General features: G+C 47.9%; 1 protein-coding gene across 2 annotated transcripts; it reads right to left on the bottom strand.

Moving 5' to 3' along the window:
- Nucleotides 1-1,777: 1,777 nt before the first annotated feature.
- On the bottom strand, nt 1,778-12,276 carry GJA4 (gap junction protein alpha 4). Of its 2 annotated transcripts, none has more exons than XM_053268758.1 (2): nt 12,135-12,276; nt 1,778-6,527 (listed from the first exon to the last, which is right to left on the bottom strand). In XM_053268758.1, exon 2 carries the CDS (start codon nt 6,519-6,521, stop codon nt 5,469-5,471), a length of 1,053 nt encoding a protein of 350 aa, XP_053124733.1. In that variant the 5' UTR covers nt 6,522-6,527; nt 12,135-12,276; the 3' UTR covers nt 1,778-5,468. The 2 variants fall into 2 exon arrangements, with proteins under 2 accessions (XP_053124733.1, XP_053124732.1); XM_053268757.1 differs by lacking the exon at nt 12,135-12,276 and adding an exon at nt 10,397-10,470.
- Nucleotides 12,277-19,791: the final 7,515 nt, after the last annotated feature.

The raw sequence follows: 19,791 nt of genomic DNA, 5'->3' as shown, positions 1-19,791 counted from the left end.
AATAACAGAGTTGGAGCAGAAATTAAGAGCAGGGTTGAGGGTTGTTCTCATGATCAGTATTAGGGTAGGAGAAGCCTCCTACCGTAATCCAGGAGCCAATTGGACATCATGCGAGTTCTAGAAGCAAGGTAGGAGGAGGAAAATGCTCATCTGCAAGCTGGGTATGAAGGTGGGAGGCATGGGGAGGGCTTTCCCTCCACTCTCACTCTGGAACTGGGTACAAGTTCCAGCCTCACTGCTACCACCTGACTCTGTCCCCAGCATTCAGATGAGCATTTCCCCCTCCTCCTAGCTTGCTTGTAGAATTCTCTGGACAGCCAATCGCTAGAGTTCAGGGCTTCCAAATTAGGGATGGAGGTTTCTCCTTCCGTAATGTTGATCACAAAAACAGCCCTTTGGTGTGGCAAAACATTTGATCAGAAGACAGACCTGTAAACAGGAGGAATACAGTCAAATCAGATGCAACATTAACCATGTCAGTGTGTTTGTCTTTTTTTCTTCTTGATTACAATTAATCTTTGTGTCAGGGGCCAGGAAGTGAGAAGAAGTGGGGAGGTGAAGTGGGCTCCATGAAGTGGGGAGATATCCTTTTCTTGAGGGAGTGGTAGTACCTCAGAAGGAACAGGTGTGTAGCTTGGGGGTACTCCTGGATTCGTCGTTGTCACTGGAGGCCCAGGTGGCAGCGGTGGCCAGGAGTGCCTGTTTTCAACTCAGGCTTGTCCGCCAGCTACGGCCCTTTCTGGACCAAGATAGCCTGGCCACAGTGATCCATGCTCTGGTAATGTCCAGACTGGGCTATTGTAATGCGCCCTATGTGGGGCTGCCCCTAAAGATGGTTTGGAGGCTGCAGCTAGTGCAGAAAGCAGCAGCAAGACTGCTGATCAGCACTTCTGGCCAGATGCACATCACGCCAGTCTTAAAGGAACATCACTGGTTGCCAATGTGCCACCGAGCCCAATTCCAGGTTTAAACACTGACTTATAAAGCCCTGAACAACCTGACCCCAAAATACCTGAAGGAACACCTTCTCCCGTATAGACCTGCCCATCAGTTAAGATCTGTAGGAGAGGACCTGAACATGAGTCTAAGAAATGGGAGTTACCAGGAATATATGTAAGATGAAAACCATGATATAACACCACATATTAAAGAAAAGAGAAGGGTGAAGCTATATGCAGTCCTGAAAAGGCCTGCACAAGGTAGAAGAGGACAGAGCTGCTGAGAAGTAATTTATTGACTGACACATACAAATATACTTAGAAGGACATGAGCCTGTCCACCAGCCAAAGACTGACAAGAGAGGCCGCAATTGCATGGAACACAGAACTATGGGTCCTCCTCCCAACTGCAGGTGGGAGGAATGATCGTCCAAGGGAGATGGCCCCATCCTACTCATGTTCCCTCTAACAGGGATTCCCAGCGGTTGTTAACTACAGCTCCCAGAATCCCCAGCTGCAATGTCTTTTCCTTGGGGATTATGGGAGTTGTAGTCAACAATGTCTGGGATTCCCTGTTAGAAAATGCTGCATCCTACCCAACTGAGTTGCAGGTTATCACTTCCCCTCTCCCTACCAAGAGCACACAGCTCCTTCGGATGTTCATCCTACCCCATTAATGGTCATGTGAGCATCCTTTATCCTTAATTTAAGAAGTCACTTGTGGCAGTTCTAAGGAACTCCTTTAATCCATTTTTCTACCCTCACAACACCTGGATTGTCCAGTTTTCTACCTACACAGGGGAAGTGTTTATAAGACAAGGATCAAAGAGCACAGAAAACCCGTTTCTCAGTTCTTTATTTGAAGGGGGAGGGAAAGAACATAAATTTTAATATCACCTCTCCCCCCCGACCCCTAAAAAAAAAAAAAAAAAGCACCTTTGCATTCATACACTTTGGGTGAATGAGGGACAGGATGCAGACTCTCCACAATGCTTGTTCACACCAGACAAGCAGAAGGGTTTACAAGTACAGATCTCCTTTTCACAGCTTTGTCAAGATCAGTTCATTGGAGACAAGTTGCCAAGAAGATAAAAGGATTCTTCTATCACTGTTCTTCTCCCTTGATCAGTGTTTGAAGCTACAAAAGTAGGAATGCTTCCATTTGCGGGTCACAAGCTTTTCTTCTAAAGAAATATTTCCCAGTGCTACTGCTGTAGAACCAGGGCAGGGTGGGATTTTGTTTAACCCAGGAATAGATGGAAACCAGCTTCCAGAATGAAAAAGTTTAAAAATGCTTTTAAAACGAACCAAGAAGGCTGGTTGTCTCTTCATATTACATTCTGCACCCAGTGGCAAGTTCAGGAGAGATTCTTATTTGAGGAGACTGTTCCTGCAACAAGACTGAAAGATGCAGCTCATGTTTCCAGACAAGACTGCAATCAATTAACAAAGAATACAGGACAGAAAATGGCCAATGCAACTTCGCATAGAGATTTAAATCTATGAAACATTCAACAGCTCAGACACACAATAAACAATGCGTTAGGACGTTGTTTTTATACCAACTTGGGGGGTGAGTGGCAAGGTGGCACAGCATCTCGCAGGATCAATATAACTTCCTAACACAGCTTCTGCGTTCCCTCGAACAGGAAGAATTCCCAGATGTTGACTACGACTCCCAGAATCCCAAAGCAAAAGCCATTGCAGCTGGGGATTCTGGGAGCTGTAGCCCACAACATGTGGGAATCCCTGTTTAAGGGAACATTGCACAGGATGTGTCTGGCAATTCAGGAAAAGGATTCACAGGTGCCCTGCCAACCCAGTAATCTGCAGGCTGCTTCTGACTGGGCAGTGCATCAGAGCAGACTACAACTCCCATCATGCCCACCCACAGTGGCTATAGGGACCTGCAACTCTAGCACTACTTGGGGACCCAAGGTTGAGAATCCCTGCTTTAGAGGATGACCTAGGCAGTCTGGGGTATATGAGAAATACAAGACAATCTTCCGTAGGAGATCAGTCCATGCATTAGAGTCATCCAAGCCCCATAAGCTGAAAATGGGAGTGGGGTGAGGAGGGGAGAAGGCCACCAATTTGAGCAGACTAAGAGGACAATTTGATAAACGAAGGAAGGTAATGCTGGACAAGTCAAAAGCACTAATTGTGGATGGTGTTGGAAAGTAGAGTTGGATGAAAGTTCTCTTTCCTAACGATGGGTGGAAGGCGAAACGCCCCAAACGCACATTTAGACCAAGTAGTTGCTCTCCTCGCAAGGTCATTTCTGCTACTTTTCCTTCGACCAAGCAGTCCCATCTCTGTCCAAGCAGATTAAAGTGTTGTGGTGAAGGCTATAGCTACTTGTGATGTGAGAACAGGTTTGATGTTGAACCAGTTTGGTTGGACGGTTTGCCATTGAACTGAACCACCCCCGCTTCGATCTGACCCCAGACCACCACCGCCCAGCCTGTTCAGGGGGGTGTTCATGATTTCTTTTAAATCTTAGCTCCTCTGGGGTGTTTTCTCCAAGGCGGGGGGGGGGGCTCCACAGAGGCCTCCCTCCCCCTCCCACTGGCCTCCCTTTCCCCCCACCAGTGTGGTGGCCATTTTGGAGGCCGCTGAACCTGAGCAATGGACCTCTGCGTGGCCTGTGTCCAATGGGCCGATTTGGGGTGAGTGGGAGGCCAGTGGGCAGTGGTGGGGGAGGGAAACCTCCACAGATGACCCCCCCCGCCTTGAAGTATCCCCTAGAGAGGGGTAATTTTTTAAAATTAAATTTTAAAAACCAAGCTCGCGAACCCCCCTGGATGAAACCGAACTGGAGGGTTTGAGGGAGTTCTGAATGTAACTGGCCCAGTCCAGTTCAGACTCGAACCAGACCAGCCAGTTCCATGCACACCCCGATTGCTACATCTACTGACCTTACCTTCTCTATCACCTTGGTTTCTGGAGGCTGTATCTCCAGTCACACAAGTAAGCGTCAGGTACTTATGGGCTCTTGCTTGCCACCAAACACTGGAGATGGAAGTCTTCAATATTTGGATGAAAGCAAGCACCCTTTTGACTGCAACCATCCCACAGAACCGCTCAACTCTGTACAAGTCACATTACACTTCACTACTTGGTTCCGAAGCATGCAGGCTCAAGAGCAGGGGTGGGAAAACTTGGCCCCCAAGCTGCTGATCAACCACTCTCATCCCAACAAATTGTGACTGGGGATGATGGGAGTTGTAGTTCAACAGCTGGAGGGCCAAGTTTGCCCATCCCTTTTCTAGAGCCAGCTTCCAGCCAGAAGCACAAGAAATAGCTACAAGGAACCCTGCCATGACTTTGCTTTATATTTATTAGGTCAAATAGATTTCAGCTGATATTCTCACATGCTCGCTTCAGACAGGAACTCCATTTTTAAAATATATGCTTGGTTTCAGTCCAAGAAGCTGCTATATTTGGTTCGTGTTTTTGTTGTAAGCTACTCAGACTTCCTGTAGACCATGAGGGAAAGAGGTTTAGATGGATGTATGCTTCCCCCATCCCATCTGTTCACATGGCCATCCATAAATAGAAAGTTATACCAGGGAGAATCTCTTAAGTACAGTATGTTGCATTGAAACAAGACTTCTTTTGCCCATGTAGTTTGCCAACTCACCCCCAGAAATAGTGGATTAGGAGAGCTACCCGTGTTCCATTTGCAAGGACAGATTCAACAGAATGCCCCGTCCACCAATACAGCAAGGGCAGGATCTCATTTCTGGAGACAGTTCCCCCCCCCACCCCTTTTCTTTTTTGGAGAGTGCACTTTGCACTGAGTCCCCAGTTACACAAGTGTTCCCTCCACAAACCAATGAGAGTCATCTGCTCTAAAGGAGCTGGCATTCTCTTCTTGTTGCCCTAAAGCAAGAGATCTGTGTTCAGTTCTGTGCCAGAGATCTCAGCTCCACGATGTGGAAGTGGTAAGAAACTCCACCACCTCGAACAATGTGAGAACACCTCTTCCCTTCCAGTGGAGACCCATCACCACTGGAGGTTGCCAGAGAAGCAAGCAACCATCAGCTTGCTTGCCAAATCTTTCCTCTGTTGTCTCCCAGCTCATGAGTTCTCTTCTAGAGTCAAGGCCAGCTCCTGTTGAGTCTCAAGCTAGAACAGGTTCCTCTACCCCCACACCTGTCTGGTGGTTGCTGCCACTTACCCCTTGTCCAGGCTTAACATGCAAGAGGAAAAGTCAACTTTAAGACAACATTTAGCACCACATCTGGGAGACAACCAAATGCCCATTAACTAGTCATTCTGCTGGCTTTAACGAGATGGTTTTTATGTCCAGTTGTCTGTAGCCTTGAAGCATCAGTCTATGCCCAGATGCTATGGCCCAAACAGAACCACCTGGTAGAAGCAAAGGCAGCACTTAAGACACTGAGCAATTGCCTTTTTCTTCAGTGGTCGACTTTTGCAAAGCAACCTGACACTAAGAAAACCTTCTAGAGAACCTGGCTGATCACCTACAGCAGAAAAGGAGATTCTCAGCTTGCACTTGGGTTGCTAGACGTACTGTTTTTTGGAGCTGCTGCTGCTGGGCCGGCTGGGCTGCCTTTCCTGAGAGATATGGGCTGCAGGGCCTTGAGTGGTAAAGACATCAGGGGGCTTGCCCACATGCCCCAAGGCCAAGGTTTCCTCAGTGTTGAAGTTGGCCCAGTTCTGCTCGTTAGAGAGTTTGTTGTAAGTGTGGTAGGGCTGGGAGTGCCGCTCTGCCACCGGGAGGTAGAAGTAGGGCTTCTCCAAATAAGGCCCAGTGGGCACATCACAAAGCTTGAAGCCATTGGCGTCACAAGGCAGTGGAGGGGCCGAGGATGTGGAGCAGCAATTGCTTTCCTTGACGCTGTGGAGGAGGTTCTTGCAACAGAGGTAGCAGAGCTCGACAAGGTTGAGGATGAGGGAGATCAAGCCCATGACCACCATGAAGATGATGAAGATAGTTTTCTCGGTGGGGCGGGAGACGAAGCAGTCCACCCGGTGCGGGCACGGGGACCCCTCACAGACATAGCGGGGCTCCATGATGATGCCATAGAGGAACCACTGGCCTACCAGGAAGCCAGCCTCAAAGATACTCTTGGCCAACACGCTGATGATGTAGGTCCACATTAGAGGCCCACGGATTTTGATCCTCCCATCTTCCCCCACGCAGATCTTGGCCATCTTCTTCTCCACGGTCACCAGAGCTGCTGCCACATTGTAATCCTTGGACTGCAATGCTCGGAGCTCGCTCTCCCGCTCCTTCAGCTTCTCCTCCTGCCGGGAAAGATAGATGACATGTCCCAAGTAGATCAGGGTGGGCGTGCTGACAAAGAGGAACTGCAGCACCCAGTAGCGGACGTGAGAGATGGGGAACGCCTGATCATAGCAGATGTTGGTGCAGCCAGGCTGCTTGGTGTTGCACACAAAGTCCGACTGCTCATCTCCCCAGACGGACTCCCCAGCCAGGCCGAGCATCAGGATACGGAAGATGAAGAGGATCGTCAGCCAGACCTTTCCAATGGCTGTGGAGTGCTCCTGCACCTGATCCAGCAGCTTCTCCAGGAAGCCCCAGTCACCCATCGTGAGCTAGGGACAGCAAGGAGAAGCAGAGTCAGCTTTTGACGGTTCACGTCTTCAACCCATGGTCATCACCATCTTTATGGCAGCTCTATGGCCCGATTCATACAATTATTTGATCCCAAGTTTAACTTGAGCTACCAACATTAGCATGATAGTGTGAACCCATGCCATGGCAGGAAACCGATTCATTTCAGGCCATGAACCACCTTGGCAGGGGTTCACACAATCACACTAATGTTGGTAACTCACATTAAACCTAGATTTGTATGAGGAGAGCTGGTCTTGTGGTGGCAAGCATGATTTGTCCCTATTGCCAAGCAGGGTCTGCCCTGGTTGCATATGAATGGGAGGCTTGATGTGTGAGCACTGGAAGATATTCCCTTTAAGGGATGGAGCCGCTCTGGGAAGAGCAGAAGGTTCCAAGTTCCCTCCCTGGCAGCATCTCCAAAAGAAGGCTGAGAGAGATTCCTGCCTGCAACCTTGGAGAAGCTGCTGCCAGTCTGTGTAGACACAATACTGAGACAGACCTGTGGTCTGACTCAGTATATGGCAGCTTCCTGTGTTCCTATGATTGTGTGAACCAGGGCATAAAGAAATTTGGGGCTGGTGACGCCTTTGGCAAATTACCCTCTGACATTTCACCAATGAAAACAGAGATAACCCTGCGAACGCATGGGGCATTGCCCAGCAAACTGGGAGGTAAGGTGTCCAACATTAAAGTTGGTAAAGGTGTGCCATCAGTAGCACACGGCAGTATGCGGAGACACATGAGTAGACCTCCGCTCCTGGGCTTGGGGGTCTCTCCAGGATGCCCCGTGCACACATGCAGGGCATCCTGGGACTTCTGGAGGCCATGTGCCCCCCGAACCCTGCTGTAGCCCCCGCCAGCTCTGTAACAGAGCCAGCAGCAGTGCTCGTCTGCAGGGAGAGCAGGCTAGGCCTGGTCTCCCTGCAGAACCCCGTCAGGCACTTGGCATGTGTCGTGTGAAGCACCTCACTGTTTTAAGAATCCCTCTCTGGCTGAGGTTGACCAAGGGTAACTTGACATCCAGGGACTCCACAGAGCATGAGTACTCCCTTGGAACCCACCAAACAGCAGAATATCACACAACCATCCATTGCCTGACGGGGTGCAAACCAAGGGAATTTTTCCAGTGTCTAGGGGGACAAGTCGTGCTTGCTACCACAAGACCAGCTCTCCTCACTCAACATAGGAAGCTGCCATATACCAAGTCAGACCATAAATCCATGTCCATCTAGCTCAGTATTGTCTACCCAGACTGCCAACTGTGGCTTCTCCAAGGTTGTAGGCAGGAATCTCTCTCAGCCCTATATTGGAGAAGCTAAGGAGGGAACTTGAAACCTTCTGCTCATCCCAGAGCAGCCCCATCCACCAAGGGGAATATCTTCCAGTGCTCACACATGTAGTCTCCCATTCATATGCAACCAGGGCAGACCCTGCTTAGCTAAGGGGACAAGTCATGCTTGCTACCACAAGACCAGCTCTCCTCCTCAACATCTTGCATTACTGTTCCCAAACAGTGTTCATAGATATCAAAGAGTCAAGTAACCAACACTGAGAATGCCCATGCTTTCTACTAGAAGCACACACACCACTAAAGAGAGGGGCTTCTTCAAGCAACTTGATCGAAAGGCATTTCATTTCTTGTTGAAAGGAAACACAGGCTTATGCAAGCACTTTTGAGACCAAGAACTCTATTGCAGTAGGAAATTGAGGTGGTCTGCAACTCTCCCCTGAAGTCTGTTTAAATGTCAGATAACACAGGTGTGTCCCTTCAACACCTGTTGCATTTTCTGTTCAGTGGCAGTCATTTATCAAGGCAGCTATGCTCCCAAGTATTGTCTCTTAGAAACTGAGTGACTCACAGAAGCAGGAGGGGAAGACCACTCAGATTTCAACTCAAGATTAAACTACTTTCCACTCACTCATTCAGTAGGGGGTGTGCAGAACTGGTTCTAACTGAACTGGGTTCAATTTGAACCGGCCCAGCCTCAAACCGAAATGGCCTCAAAAAGAGGCGGCTGGTTCGAGTTCGAACTGAACCCAATCCATTACAGACCAGTTCGATGTGTGATGCTTGTAAAGGGGACTCTAGTGAAGATTCCCCTTTACCAGCAAAGAGGAATCCTGCCTTTAGAAGGTTTTTAAGGGTGGCTGGGGAGGGAGCAAGAGGGCAACCTAACACACTAAATCCAGGGGCTTTTAAAGACCTATAGCCATAATAGTTATTTGCATGCACACACATCTTGCAGAATTTGTAAAACAGTGCATAAGTTAAACACCTAAAAAAGCTCTCCTTGTTGAGAGAAAGCTACTAGTCCTCATGGTATGAGAGTGCAACAGCCATGCCCATTGAAAGCTCACAGAGCACGAGGCCCAGCTAGTGGAGTTGGGGAAAGGTAGAAGAGACACAATCCTGCCTGAGAAGAGCTACATGAATGGCTACAGCTTGCTTTAACTTGTTCACCACATCGGTAGCCCACCTACCCACTCACGAAACTCAAGGTGGCAAATTTGGGGTTCCTATCCAGACACTGGCCAGATTCAGAACCTTTTTGCATCAGAAGATGTATGTATACTGTGCTTTCAGACCATGCTTTGGAGTTTAACTGTCGATGGGGCAAATTAAATGTGCACATTAAGATTTTAAGGAGAATGTCAGGAAGAAGAAGAAATATTGGCTTAAGTCTACAGAAGCAGCACTGGGGGTTACCTTTCTACCCATTAATACAGAATCCTCCTTACGTATCACTCTTTATTCAGAGAAAGATCTTCTAGATGAAAAACTCCTGAAGGAGACCATAATAGAGTTTTGTTCTCTCCAGGTTTTTTCAGAGAGGGAGAGCCAGACATCAACATCCAAAGACCAGAGACCTCAGGAAAGAATAAGCCTAACTTGTGGTAAAAAGGTAGAGTTGTGCCATTGAGTCAGTGTCTACTCCTGGCAACCACAGAGCCATGTGGTTGTCTTGGGTAGACTACAGGAGTAGTTTACCATTGCCATCTTCCTATATCGCTGCAGCCCGATATAGGCATTTCCCATAGTCATAGGAAGCTGCCATATACCGAGTCAGACCATAGGTCCATCGAGCTCAGTATTGTCTACACAGACTGGCAGTGGCTTTTCCAAGGTTGCAGCGAGAAGTACCTCTCAACCATATCTTGGAGAAGCCAAGGAGGAAACTTGGAACCTTCTGCTCTTCCCAGAGCGGCACCATCCCCTGTGGGGAAGATCTTACAGTGCTCACACTTCTAGTCTCCCTTTCATATGCTACCAGGGCAGACCCTGCTTAGCTAGGGGGACCTTGGTAGCATATGAAAGGGAGACTAGAAGTGTGAGCACTGTCAGATATTTCCCTTAGGGGATGAAGCCGCTCTGGGAAGAGCGGAAGGTTCCAAGTTCCCTCCCTGGCAGCATCTCCAAGATAGGGCTGAGAGAGATTCCTGCCTGCAACCTTGGAGAAGCCACTGCCAGTCTGTGAAGACAATACTGAGCTAGATAGACCAAGCATCTGACTCCATTATAAGGCAGCTTCCTATGAGCAGTATGGTCCAACCCAATACAGAATTACAGCAGCTAATTTGGTCACACCACAAGACTGTTGCTATGCAGCATTTATCCCATTGTTTCCCCCAATTAGCTGATGATTCCCTGGTAGACCACATATGAGGTCAAAGCACTCAACAAATGAATTATGTATAGCACAATAAGATTTTTACAGTCTTTAAAACAGGAACAAGCAAGCATTTTAAATAAGAGGAAACATTTCAATTCACAAGCAGTAAAAGGAAAATAACTACAGTCCTTCCCAAACCTGGATTTTTTTAAAAAAGATACCCTACTGTCACTCACCTTCAAAGAACATTCTTCCACTAACCCTATGCTTTTTACCCTCTGCTCATGGGCTTATAAAAAGAAAGAAGCTGGTATCTAATCAGCAATCATCTTCTTGGGGCTCAGTAGGTTTTTAAAGAGACAGCAACTGCATTCAGACATTAATGCTAACATACAGGTAACATACAGGTTCCGGTCACATTCACATGTTATTAGGTGGAGGACAACATGATCACATTTTATTTACTATCATATTTTCAAATGAGATTCTGGGCACAGGTTCCTGCAAATGCAAGGTACATAGGAAATGCACTACTGTACATCTGTGGAACGTAATGTACCCCCATAACAGGCATACAGAATTGTGCATGCATACACTGTACACAGATTTAATTTTAATTTATTTAATTTACATTTTATATCCTACTCTTCCTCCAAGGAGCCCAGAGCGGTGTACTACATACTTGAGTTTCTCCTCACAACAACCCTGTGAAGTAGGTTAGGCTGAGAGAGAAGTGACTGGCCCAGAGTCACCCAGCAAGTCTCAGGGCTGAAGGGGGATTTGAACTTGGGTCTCTCCGGTCCTAGTCCAGCACTCTAACTACTACACCATCCTGAACTGAACATCATGGGTGAATAGGACTTGGGTGTAAAACCAGACTCAAGGAAAGGGTGGAATGGAGAAAGGAAGGAGAAAATAGGACCCTTAGGGGGTTAAATTAACCCACAAGAGGCCTTGGGAGTGGAGGTATCCCATCCCCAGCACAGCATCCTTCCAGTGGCTGTAGCTGGTGGTGTCTATCTTATGTTTCTTTTTTTAGATTTTAAGTCCTCTGGGGACAAGGAACCATTCTATTATTTATTTATATCTATGTACACTGCTTTGGGAACTTTTGTTGAAAAGTGGTATATAGACATCCATCCATCCATCCATCCAGGCCCTTCTTTTCTGCTTCAGCAGTGCCCTAAACCAACAGAAATAAATAAAGAAGCAATTCTTGGAAGAGATGCAAGATCTCAGTTGGGTGTCCCAGGTGGGGGCTTCATTTGAGAGAGGTCAATAGCAACTGAAGTTGCGTGCAAGCCAAGTGAGCACGTGCAGGGTTCTTCTCCACTGAGTACATGAGGACTAGTTACTTCACTTCTAAATTCTAAGAAGTCCCATTGGATGGTTTCAAGGAAGAGGATGCAGCAACCTTGCTTGAGCAAACCTGGTTTTGGCCAGGATGGGAGGCTAGTAAAGAACCCCACTAAGGTTGCTAGATCTGACTGAAGCTATTTCTGGAGAATTTCCTCCCTCCCTATATTTTCCCCAATATGTCTCCCATAACCAAACCATTAAAATATCCCTGACTGCTTTCAAGAGTCACCTGTACATTGGTGCCAATTCCTCAAGGCCAATCCGGAGGTATTGGCAAGGTAACCCTAAAACTCATATATTCATTCATTCATTCAGTCATTTGATTTCTATACCGCCCTTCCAAAAATGGCTCAGGGCGGTTTACACAGAGATATAAATAAATAAACCACTTGAATCCCATGATGGAAAAAAGACAGGATGCAAAAACCATAATAAACCTGAACGTTCATGCAGCTGAGAGTCAGGATGCCAGATTGCCTTCCAAGCAGTTTAAAACCATATCACCTCTTCACGGATAACTAAATAACCCAACCATCAAAGGACTGACCCCAGGACTCCTTCCACAGGCAACCTGACTTTGGGACTGTCAGCAAAAATGAAGATCTTGGTACTCACCAATAAGAAAAATAAAGTTTCTCAGTCCAAGCTGTTTGTTGTTGATCAATGTCCTGAGTGAGTTGTGTCCAAACAAAACCAAAAACCAAAAATGGCAGTGGCGTCGAGTTCAGAACCAGTGTCTCAACAGCAGGAAGATCTCTTGTTGGGATCCAGAAGAAACTTCAGTACAGTTATAAAGAGCAGAGGGGAAAAGCTGATTATACATTGGATCTTGGTTAAGAGGGGAGGAGCTGGAGGAAACTGAGCGGGGAGGAGCAGCTCGGGTGCGAGATTTTTGCTTGCTCTGAATTAAGTTTCTCTTGTTTTAAAGAAACAGCTGCAGGTGGAAATGGAGCAAGAAGGGAAATCAGGGTGACGTCACCTATTTCCTGGGTAGATCACGAAATATTCCCTGCAATGATGGGGAGGGAAAGGAGCAGAATGAAACAACTCGCGGAGGGGCACTGAGGCCCAAATGCGTGCTGGAGCTTTGCAAGGTGGCTTCTCTGCTGTGGCTCTCCTAAGAGCAGGGGGTTGCTGTTTGGGCCGCTCAGTCGAGGAAATAGGAAGTGTCGGAAAACAGCCGAGACTGAAATAACAAGCACGGCGTATTGCTGGGCCTTTCGGGCCAAGAACAACAAGGGGGGAATCCTGGACAAGCAGAAATTGCCGGCACTTATGAAGCGTGGGAACGGAGAAAGAGACAGGCCTCAGCCGTGGCGTGGGAGAAAGTTGATTGTGCAGGCTCAAATATGATGGAAAGAGAATCTTTTGGAAAGTTGCCATGCATGTCACGTTTGGAAACCCAACAGGGCATCACCCCAAATCAGTGTGTTTGGGGTTGGATCGTAGGCCTCAGGGAGGATTGCCACCAATGTCCCCTCTAATTCCCCCCCCCCTTTAATGAATGGCTACAAAACTTTAATGAGTTTTGTTCTGGGCCTTCGTATCAAGGCATTGTGTATGCAGTGCATGTGCATTCAGTGTGGGACCTTCTGGATTCAACCTGTTCAGGATATTAACTATATTAACTGAGCAGACATCAAAAAAACTTGTGTGCACACGCACATACTCACACCTTAGAGCAGGGGTGGTCAAATGTGGCCCTCCCACTCTTGTTGACCTACAACTCCCATAATTCCCAGCTAAATTGTGGCTGGGAATGATGGGAGTTGGAATTCAACAACAGTGGGAGGGCCAGGTTTGCCCACCCTTGCCTTAGAGGGAACACCGATTGCCACCTTTCTTCACTGGCCTTGCTCCTGCGCTTTTAACAGCAGGGGGTCACACAGAAATTCAGTGGGGGGGGAGCTTCCCCCCTCCGCACATCCTTTTAAGCGGCATGCTAGCAAAGCTTCCCCTGCTAAATGTTTGTGTTAAAGTCACAGGAGCACCAGCAGGTGGCAAATAGGGGTGTGCACGAATCGTTTGATGCTGAACCAGGCCAGTTTGGTAGCTTGATCACGAATCTAACCAGGGTCAGTTCGGTCTGCAATAGAACCAAACCATGACTGGTTCGGGCAGAACGGTTCAACATCGAACAGTGTCGGCGGGGGGGTGGGGGTGGGGTGGCGACAGCGAGAAAGGTAGTTTAAGGTGTTTATAGGCCTGATGTGGCAGCTGGCACTGCCACTTGCTGCCCCCCCCCCCGGTGCAGCCCAAGCACCAGTTAGCTGCCGATGCGGTGGCCTGCTTAAAGAGGGATCGCCGGCATTTGGTTGCACCAGGGGGGTGATGAGCAGTGGTGCCAGAGACTGCACCGTGCTGGGCTGGTAAGCATCTTAAACTACTTTTCTCGCTCCCCCCACCCCCACCACTGACCTTCAGTGTATTTCCATACCATGGATTCCCCTTTACAAGTATTGTTTCCTCACCAGATTCCCCGTTACATGTATTGCTGCTCGAATCACTGAACAGTTCAGTCAAATGGAGCAGATCAATCGGTTCGACTGACCCAGTTCGGCAGCACACGATTCCGTTCGAATTCGACCCGAATTCAAACTGAACCACGGTTTGGGGTCTGTGCACACCCCTAGTGGCAAATCCACCCTCAGTGCTCTTCAGGGTACCATGTGTTGGGTGAACCTATCCACCCAATTATAGCTCCACCCCTGCAAGGTATATTTTCCAGGGAGTAAGTCTAACAGAACTCATTGGGCCTTACTCCTTACTTGACATAGGAACATGAAATCTAGAAAGCTGCCTTATGCTGAGTCGGACCGTTGGTCCTTCTAGGTCAGTCTTGTCTACACTGACTGGCAGCGGCTCTCCAAGGTTTCTGGCAGGAGTCTCTCCCAGCCCCATCTAGAGATGCTGCCAGGGATTGAACCTGGAACCTTCTGCATGCAAAGCAGATGCTCCACTGCTGAGCTTAGGGATGGGGCCAGATGTTCTAGGCCAGTGATTCCCAACCTGGGTCCCTCCAGATGTTGCTGAATTACAACTCCCAGCAATAAATTGTGGTTGGGGATGCTGGGAGTTATAGTTCAGCAGCAACATCTGGAGGAACCCAGGTTGGGAAACACTGCCTTAGAGTAAGGCAGGGCTGCTCAATCTCAGCCCTCCTGCAGATGTTGGCCTCCAACTCCCATAATCCCTGGCTAATGGCCACCGTGGCTGGGGATTATGGGAGTTGTAATCCAAAAGCAGCTGGGGGGGGGGCAAAGTTGAGCAGGCCTGTCCTAAGTGGAATACCTTTCATGTAGTCTCCCATTCAAATGCAAACCAGGGCAGACCCTGCTTAGCATAGGGTACAATTCATGCTCACTACCACAAGACCAGCTGTGCTCCCCATGTGTGACATTGTGCTGAAAGATCATGCATCTCTTTTTTTGGCCCTCACCAGCAATGGGAGAACTGTTTTGAGAGGGAGAATGCAAGTCGTGGGCCAGGATCTCAGCCTCCAGCCTCAGTGAGGAGTAGCAGCAAGTCTGATTGTTACAACCACCATTCCTTCTACACATGTCTCCTGTTCTCAGGGAGGGCCTGTACCTTGTGAATGGAAAGTGGGAAACAGCTCAACAGCTCAGTCAATGCAGGGACTCTCAAACTTGGGGTCCCCAGATGCTGTTGGACTACAACTCCCATGATCCCCAGAGAAAATGATTATCTGGGAACTCAAGTTGGAGAATCTCTGCATTGGTGGCTAGGGGAGTTTGTTCAGAGATTAATCACAATAGATGGTTATGATTGCAGGAGGGGACTCCAGATGATGCAACAGGGAGGTATTCACACATGCTTCATGCTTCGTGCTTCGGGGTAAATGCTGAGCAAAGCCACTTTGAATTACACTTGTGGCACTGAGGGAAGCAGCCCCTCCCCGCTGCTCTTGGGTTTTGTTATGATGGAAGTTCACATGGCATGCCTCTGTGTTTTCCTTCTCGCCAATGGTGGGGGTGGGGTGGGAGAGAGAGCTTCCTAAAGAACGATACCTGCATTTCTAAAGAGAGCATCCTTCTTATCATGCTCATGATTCTACATCAATGCTTCTCCATTTTTGCTCCAAAAACTAGCTTAAAACCAGCATCTGGAAAACCCAGAAATACCTCGAGATAAGCTAGAATTTGGAAGATAAAGCCTGGTTTGTGCATGGAGTGGGTCCAAGGATCTCAAAGGAACTTCGGGGTAAGTTTGGCTGGTGTGTGAATGCACACACTCTCTCCCAAAGGAGATTTGGGGTAGAAGCTCTGTCTGTAAAACCTCCTGATCAGCTCAGATTGAGGCTATGGCCAGGAGTGCTTGTTCCATAGAAACACAGGATCAGAGGCATAGCACCAGGGGAGGGAGGCCCTCTTCCTGGTGGCCCCTCAGAGTGAGGAAGATAATGAAGAAAATAGGGAGAGGTGGAGCTGTGGGCTCTCAGGAGCTGGGGCCCCTGGGTTATTTGAACCCATCTGCTCAATTATAGCGACACCCCTGCACAGGATGCTGCCTTTTACCGAGTCAGACCCTTGGTCCATCCAGCACAGTATTGTCTGCACAGACTGGCAGCGGCTTCTCCAAGGTGAGGAGGAGGAGTATCTCCCAGCCCTATTTTGGAGATGTCAGGGAGGAAGCTTGGAACCTTCTGCATGCAAGCATATAGGTTCTCTTCCCAGAGTGGCCACATTCCCTAAGGGGAATATCTTACAGTGCTCACAGATGTAGTCTCCCATTCAAATGCAAACTGCTTAGCAAAGGGGACAATTCATGCTTCCTTCCACAAAACCAGCTCTCCTTCCTATAGACCAGCTCTAGGGGTGTGCACAAAACCAGCTGGCTTGGCCTGGTTCTTGTCCGAACTAGACCCGAACTCTAGACCCGAACTCCGGCACCCCCTTGAAAACCCCCCACCTCCGTTTGTTTCGGTTCGGGAGGGTTCACAAATAAAATTAAAAGAAATTTTTCTAGTTACTTACCCTCTCTGGGGTTTGGTAGCGCAGCCATGGGAGGGCCTCTGAAGTTGCCAAATTTCCCCCCAGTTAAGGGGCTCAGTTAAGCCCAGTTAAGGTACTCTTTGGCCTGTTCCAAGCATTCTTCGGTCCATTCTGGGCCTCAACCCCATCGTGGAAACCATTTTGGAGGCCATGCAGAAGCCCATAGGATAAGTGACTAATTTTTTATTTTATTTTATTTGCAAACACCCCCAAACGGCCAGGGGTTTTCGGTCCAGGGCCAGACCATCCAACCAAACAGGTTCAAGGTCGACTCTGTTTGACCTCAAACTTGTTTGCACACCCCTAACCAGCTCTCCTCAAAACATAAGCACATCAGCTGGTAACCTTAAGGCTAGACTACTGCAATGCGCTCTATGTAGGGCCGCCTTTCTACATAGTTCAGAAAATGCAGCAGCCAGATTAGTCTCTGGGGTCACTCGGTGAGACCATATCATATCTGTTCTTAAATATCTGAGCTGGCTGCCGGTAGGTTCCCAGGGAAAAGATAAAGTGTTGGTTAAGAACATAAGAACAGCCCTGCTGGATCAGGCCCAAGGAAGCCCATCTAGTCCAGTATCCTGTTTCACACAGTGGCCCACCAGATGCCGCTGGAAGCCTACAGGCAGGAGTTGAGGGCATGCCCTCTCTCCTGCCATTACTCCCCTGCAACTTGTACTCAGTGGCATCCTGCTTTTGAGATTGGAGGTGGCCAATAGCCCTCCGATTAGTAGCTGTTGATAGACATCTCCTCCATGAAGATATCACCTTTAAATCCCTGGATGGCTTAAGCCTAGGTTACCTGAGAGAATGTCTATCCCTTCAAGATCTCCATCACTCATTATGATCATCAAGAGAGGTCCATCTTTGGGTGCCACCAATTTATCTGGTGGCAACTTGGGATGGGCTTTCTCTGTTGTCACCCCTAGATTGTGGAATGTGTTTCCTGTGAGTATGAGAGTCTTTCTGTCTTTGGAGGCCTTCAAGAGGGCCCTAGAGACCCATCTTTTCAGCCTGGCTTTTAATAATATTTAACAGGTTTTAAATGGTTTAAAAATGAGATTCATGTTCATATTTTAACTGCTTTTATTATATGTTTTATGTTAAGGGTTTTTTTTAAATGTAAACCAACCTGAGAAGTTCTGGGATGGTTGGTATATAAAAGAAAGAAATAAACAAATATATCAACTTGATGCTTAATTAACTAGTTAATTCATTCATTCCCGTTTCAGCTTGGCTAATGGAAAATTGGGAAAGACGCAAAGTGCCACCACTGCTTATTTGCGGTTTCCACTTGTGCCACTTTTCTAAGCGAGGAACGTACTTGGTTGGATGGACAATCTTTAAATGAAATCACAGCCTCAACCTTAAAACAAAAACCTCTTTTTCTGAAGCAGCTCTTAATCTTATCAACAGCCACTTTGAACGGCGGGAACAATCTCTCTGCAGCAGAGAGTGAAATCTTGTCATTGGGCTGCAGTTGCCAGTCGGAACAATAGAATGTGACAGAAAATTCCAGTTCTCCTATATATCAAATATAAATAGGAACATAGGAAGCTGCCATATACTGAGTCAGACCATTGGTCTACCGAGCTCAGCATTGTCTATACAGACTGGCAGTGGCTTCTCCAAGGTTGCAGGCAGGAGTCTCTCTCAGCCCTCTCTTGGAGATGCTGCCGGGGAGGGAACTTGTAACCTTCTGCTCTTCCCAGAGCGGCTCCATCCCCTGAGGGGAATATCTTGCAGTGCTCACACTTCTAGTCTCCCTTTCATATGCAGCCAGGGTGGACCCTGCTTAGCTAAGGGGACAAGGCATGCTTGCGACCACAAGACCAGCTTTCCTCTCCTAAAAAGATCTCAAGTACAGAGCCAGGAAAGATCTCAGGGAATATAGGAAGTTGCCATATACTGAGTCAGACCCTTGGTCCACCTAGCTCAGTATTGTCTTCACAGACTGGCAGCGGCTTCTCCAAGGTTGCAGGCAGGAATCTCTCTCAACCCAATCTTGGAGATGCTGCCAAGGAGGGAACTTGGAACCTTCTGCTCTTCCCAGAGCGGCTCCATCCCCTGAGGGGAATATCTTACAGTGCTCACCCATCAAGTCTCCCATTCAGATACAACCAGGGCAGACCCTGCTTAGCTATGGGGACAAGTCATGCTTGCTACCACAAGACCAGCTCTCCTCTCTGAGAAGAGATGCAACTCCAAAGCTCTTATTTGTTTTCAACAGCAATTATACAAACAAACCCTCCCATGCCCTCAGGGCTGAACTTACTGCTCTCATGCTTTCCCTAAAGTGGGACCAAATTTCATCCCAGTATTTTATAGGTGAGAGAAGAGTGCCACCTCCTGGAAAACCTGTACAATAGCAGCAAATTTTCAAAAGGTAATCTTCTTCTTCTTCTTCTTCTTCTTCTTCTTCTTCTTCTTCTTCTTCTTCTTCTTCTTATTATTATTATTATTATTATTATTATTATTGAATATTGTTGTTTGCTATGGATCTCACTGACACATGAGATCCATTGCTTTACAACTGCTTTGAAGATTGGAGACATGGCACTCAGGGAGGAGAAAGTACCCCCTCATCCTTTCCTTGATCAAAATCCCCCCTAGCTTTTATTAGCTCCACATGGTGGGGTGGAGGGAGGGGGAAAAGATGGGAACTGATGCTTTACCAAACCTTTCACCCCTTTATTGGCAGCTGGAATAGCAGTGGGGGATGGTTTTGAGTTTGGAAAGAGCAAGCAAAGAAAGGGCTAAGCAACCCTCCCCACAGTGTCATGCTCCCCCATATTTAAATGAGCCACAAAGGGCTGCTAGTTAAATATCCAAGCACAAAATGTGGGAGATACTGAGTGACATACCATGTGGGTTGTGGGGAAGGGGATGGGATCTCGAACTGAGCGGCCGTGTACCAAGAACATGGGCCACCAGAGGCCTGATGGGGAGAGGAACATAGGAACATAAGAAGCTGCCATATACTGAGTCAGATCATTGGTCCGTCTAGCTCAGTATTGTCTTCACAGACTGGCAGCGGCTTCTCCAAGGTTGCAGGCAGGAATTTCTCTCTCAGCCCTATCTTGGAGATGCTGCCAGGGAGGGAACTTGGAACCTAGATGCTCTTCCCAGAGTGGCCTCATCCCTTGAGGGGAATCTCTTACAGTGCTCACACTTCTGGTCTCCCATTCATAAGCAACCAAGGCAGACCCTGCTTAGCTAAGAGGACCAGTCATTCTTGCTCCCACATGACCAGCTCTCTTCCG

This window comes from Hemicordylus capensis, chromosome 7 (assembly GCF_027244095.1).
Source record: "Hemicordylus capensis ecotype Gifberg chromosome 7, rHemCap1.1.pri, whole genome shotgun sequence".
NCBI classification, from domain to species: domain Eukaryota; kingdom Metazoa; phylum Chordata; class Lepidosauria; order Squamata; family Cordylidae; genus Hemicordylus; species Hemicordylus capensis.
The sequence above is the reverse complement of the archived record's forward strand: the minus strand, read 5'-3'. Positions and strand labels throughout refer to the sequence as shown.

Excerpts from the sequence above, each read along its gene's own strand:
- GJA4 (XM_053268758.1), bottom strand. The coding sequence starts at position 6,521 with ATGGGTGACTGGGGCTTCCTGGAGAAGCTGCTGGATCAGGTGCAGGAG.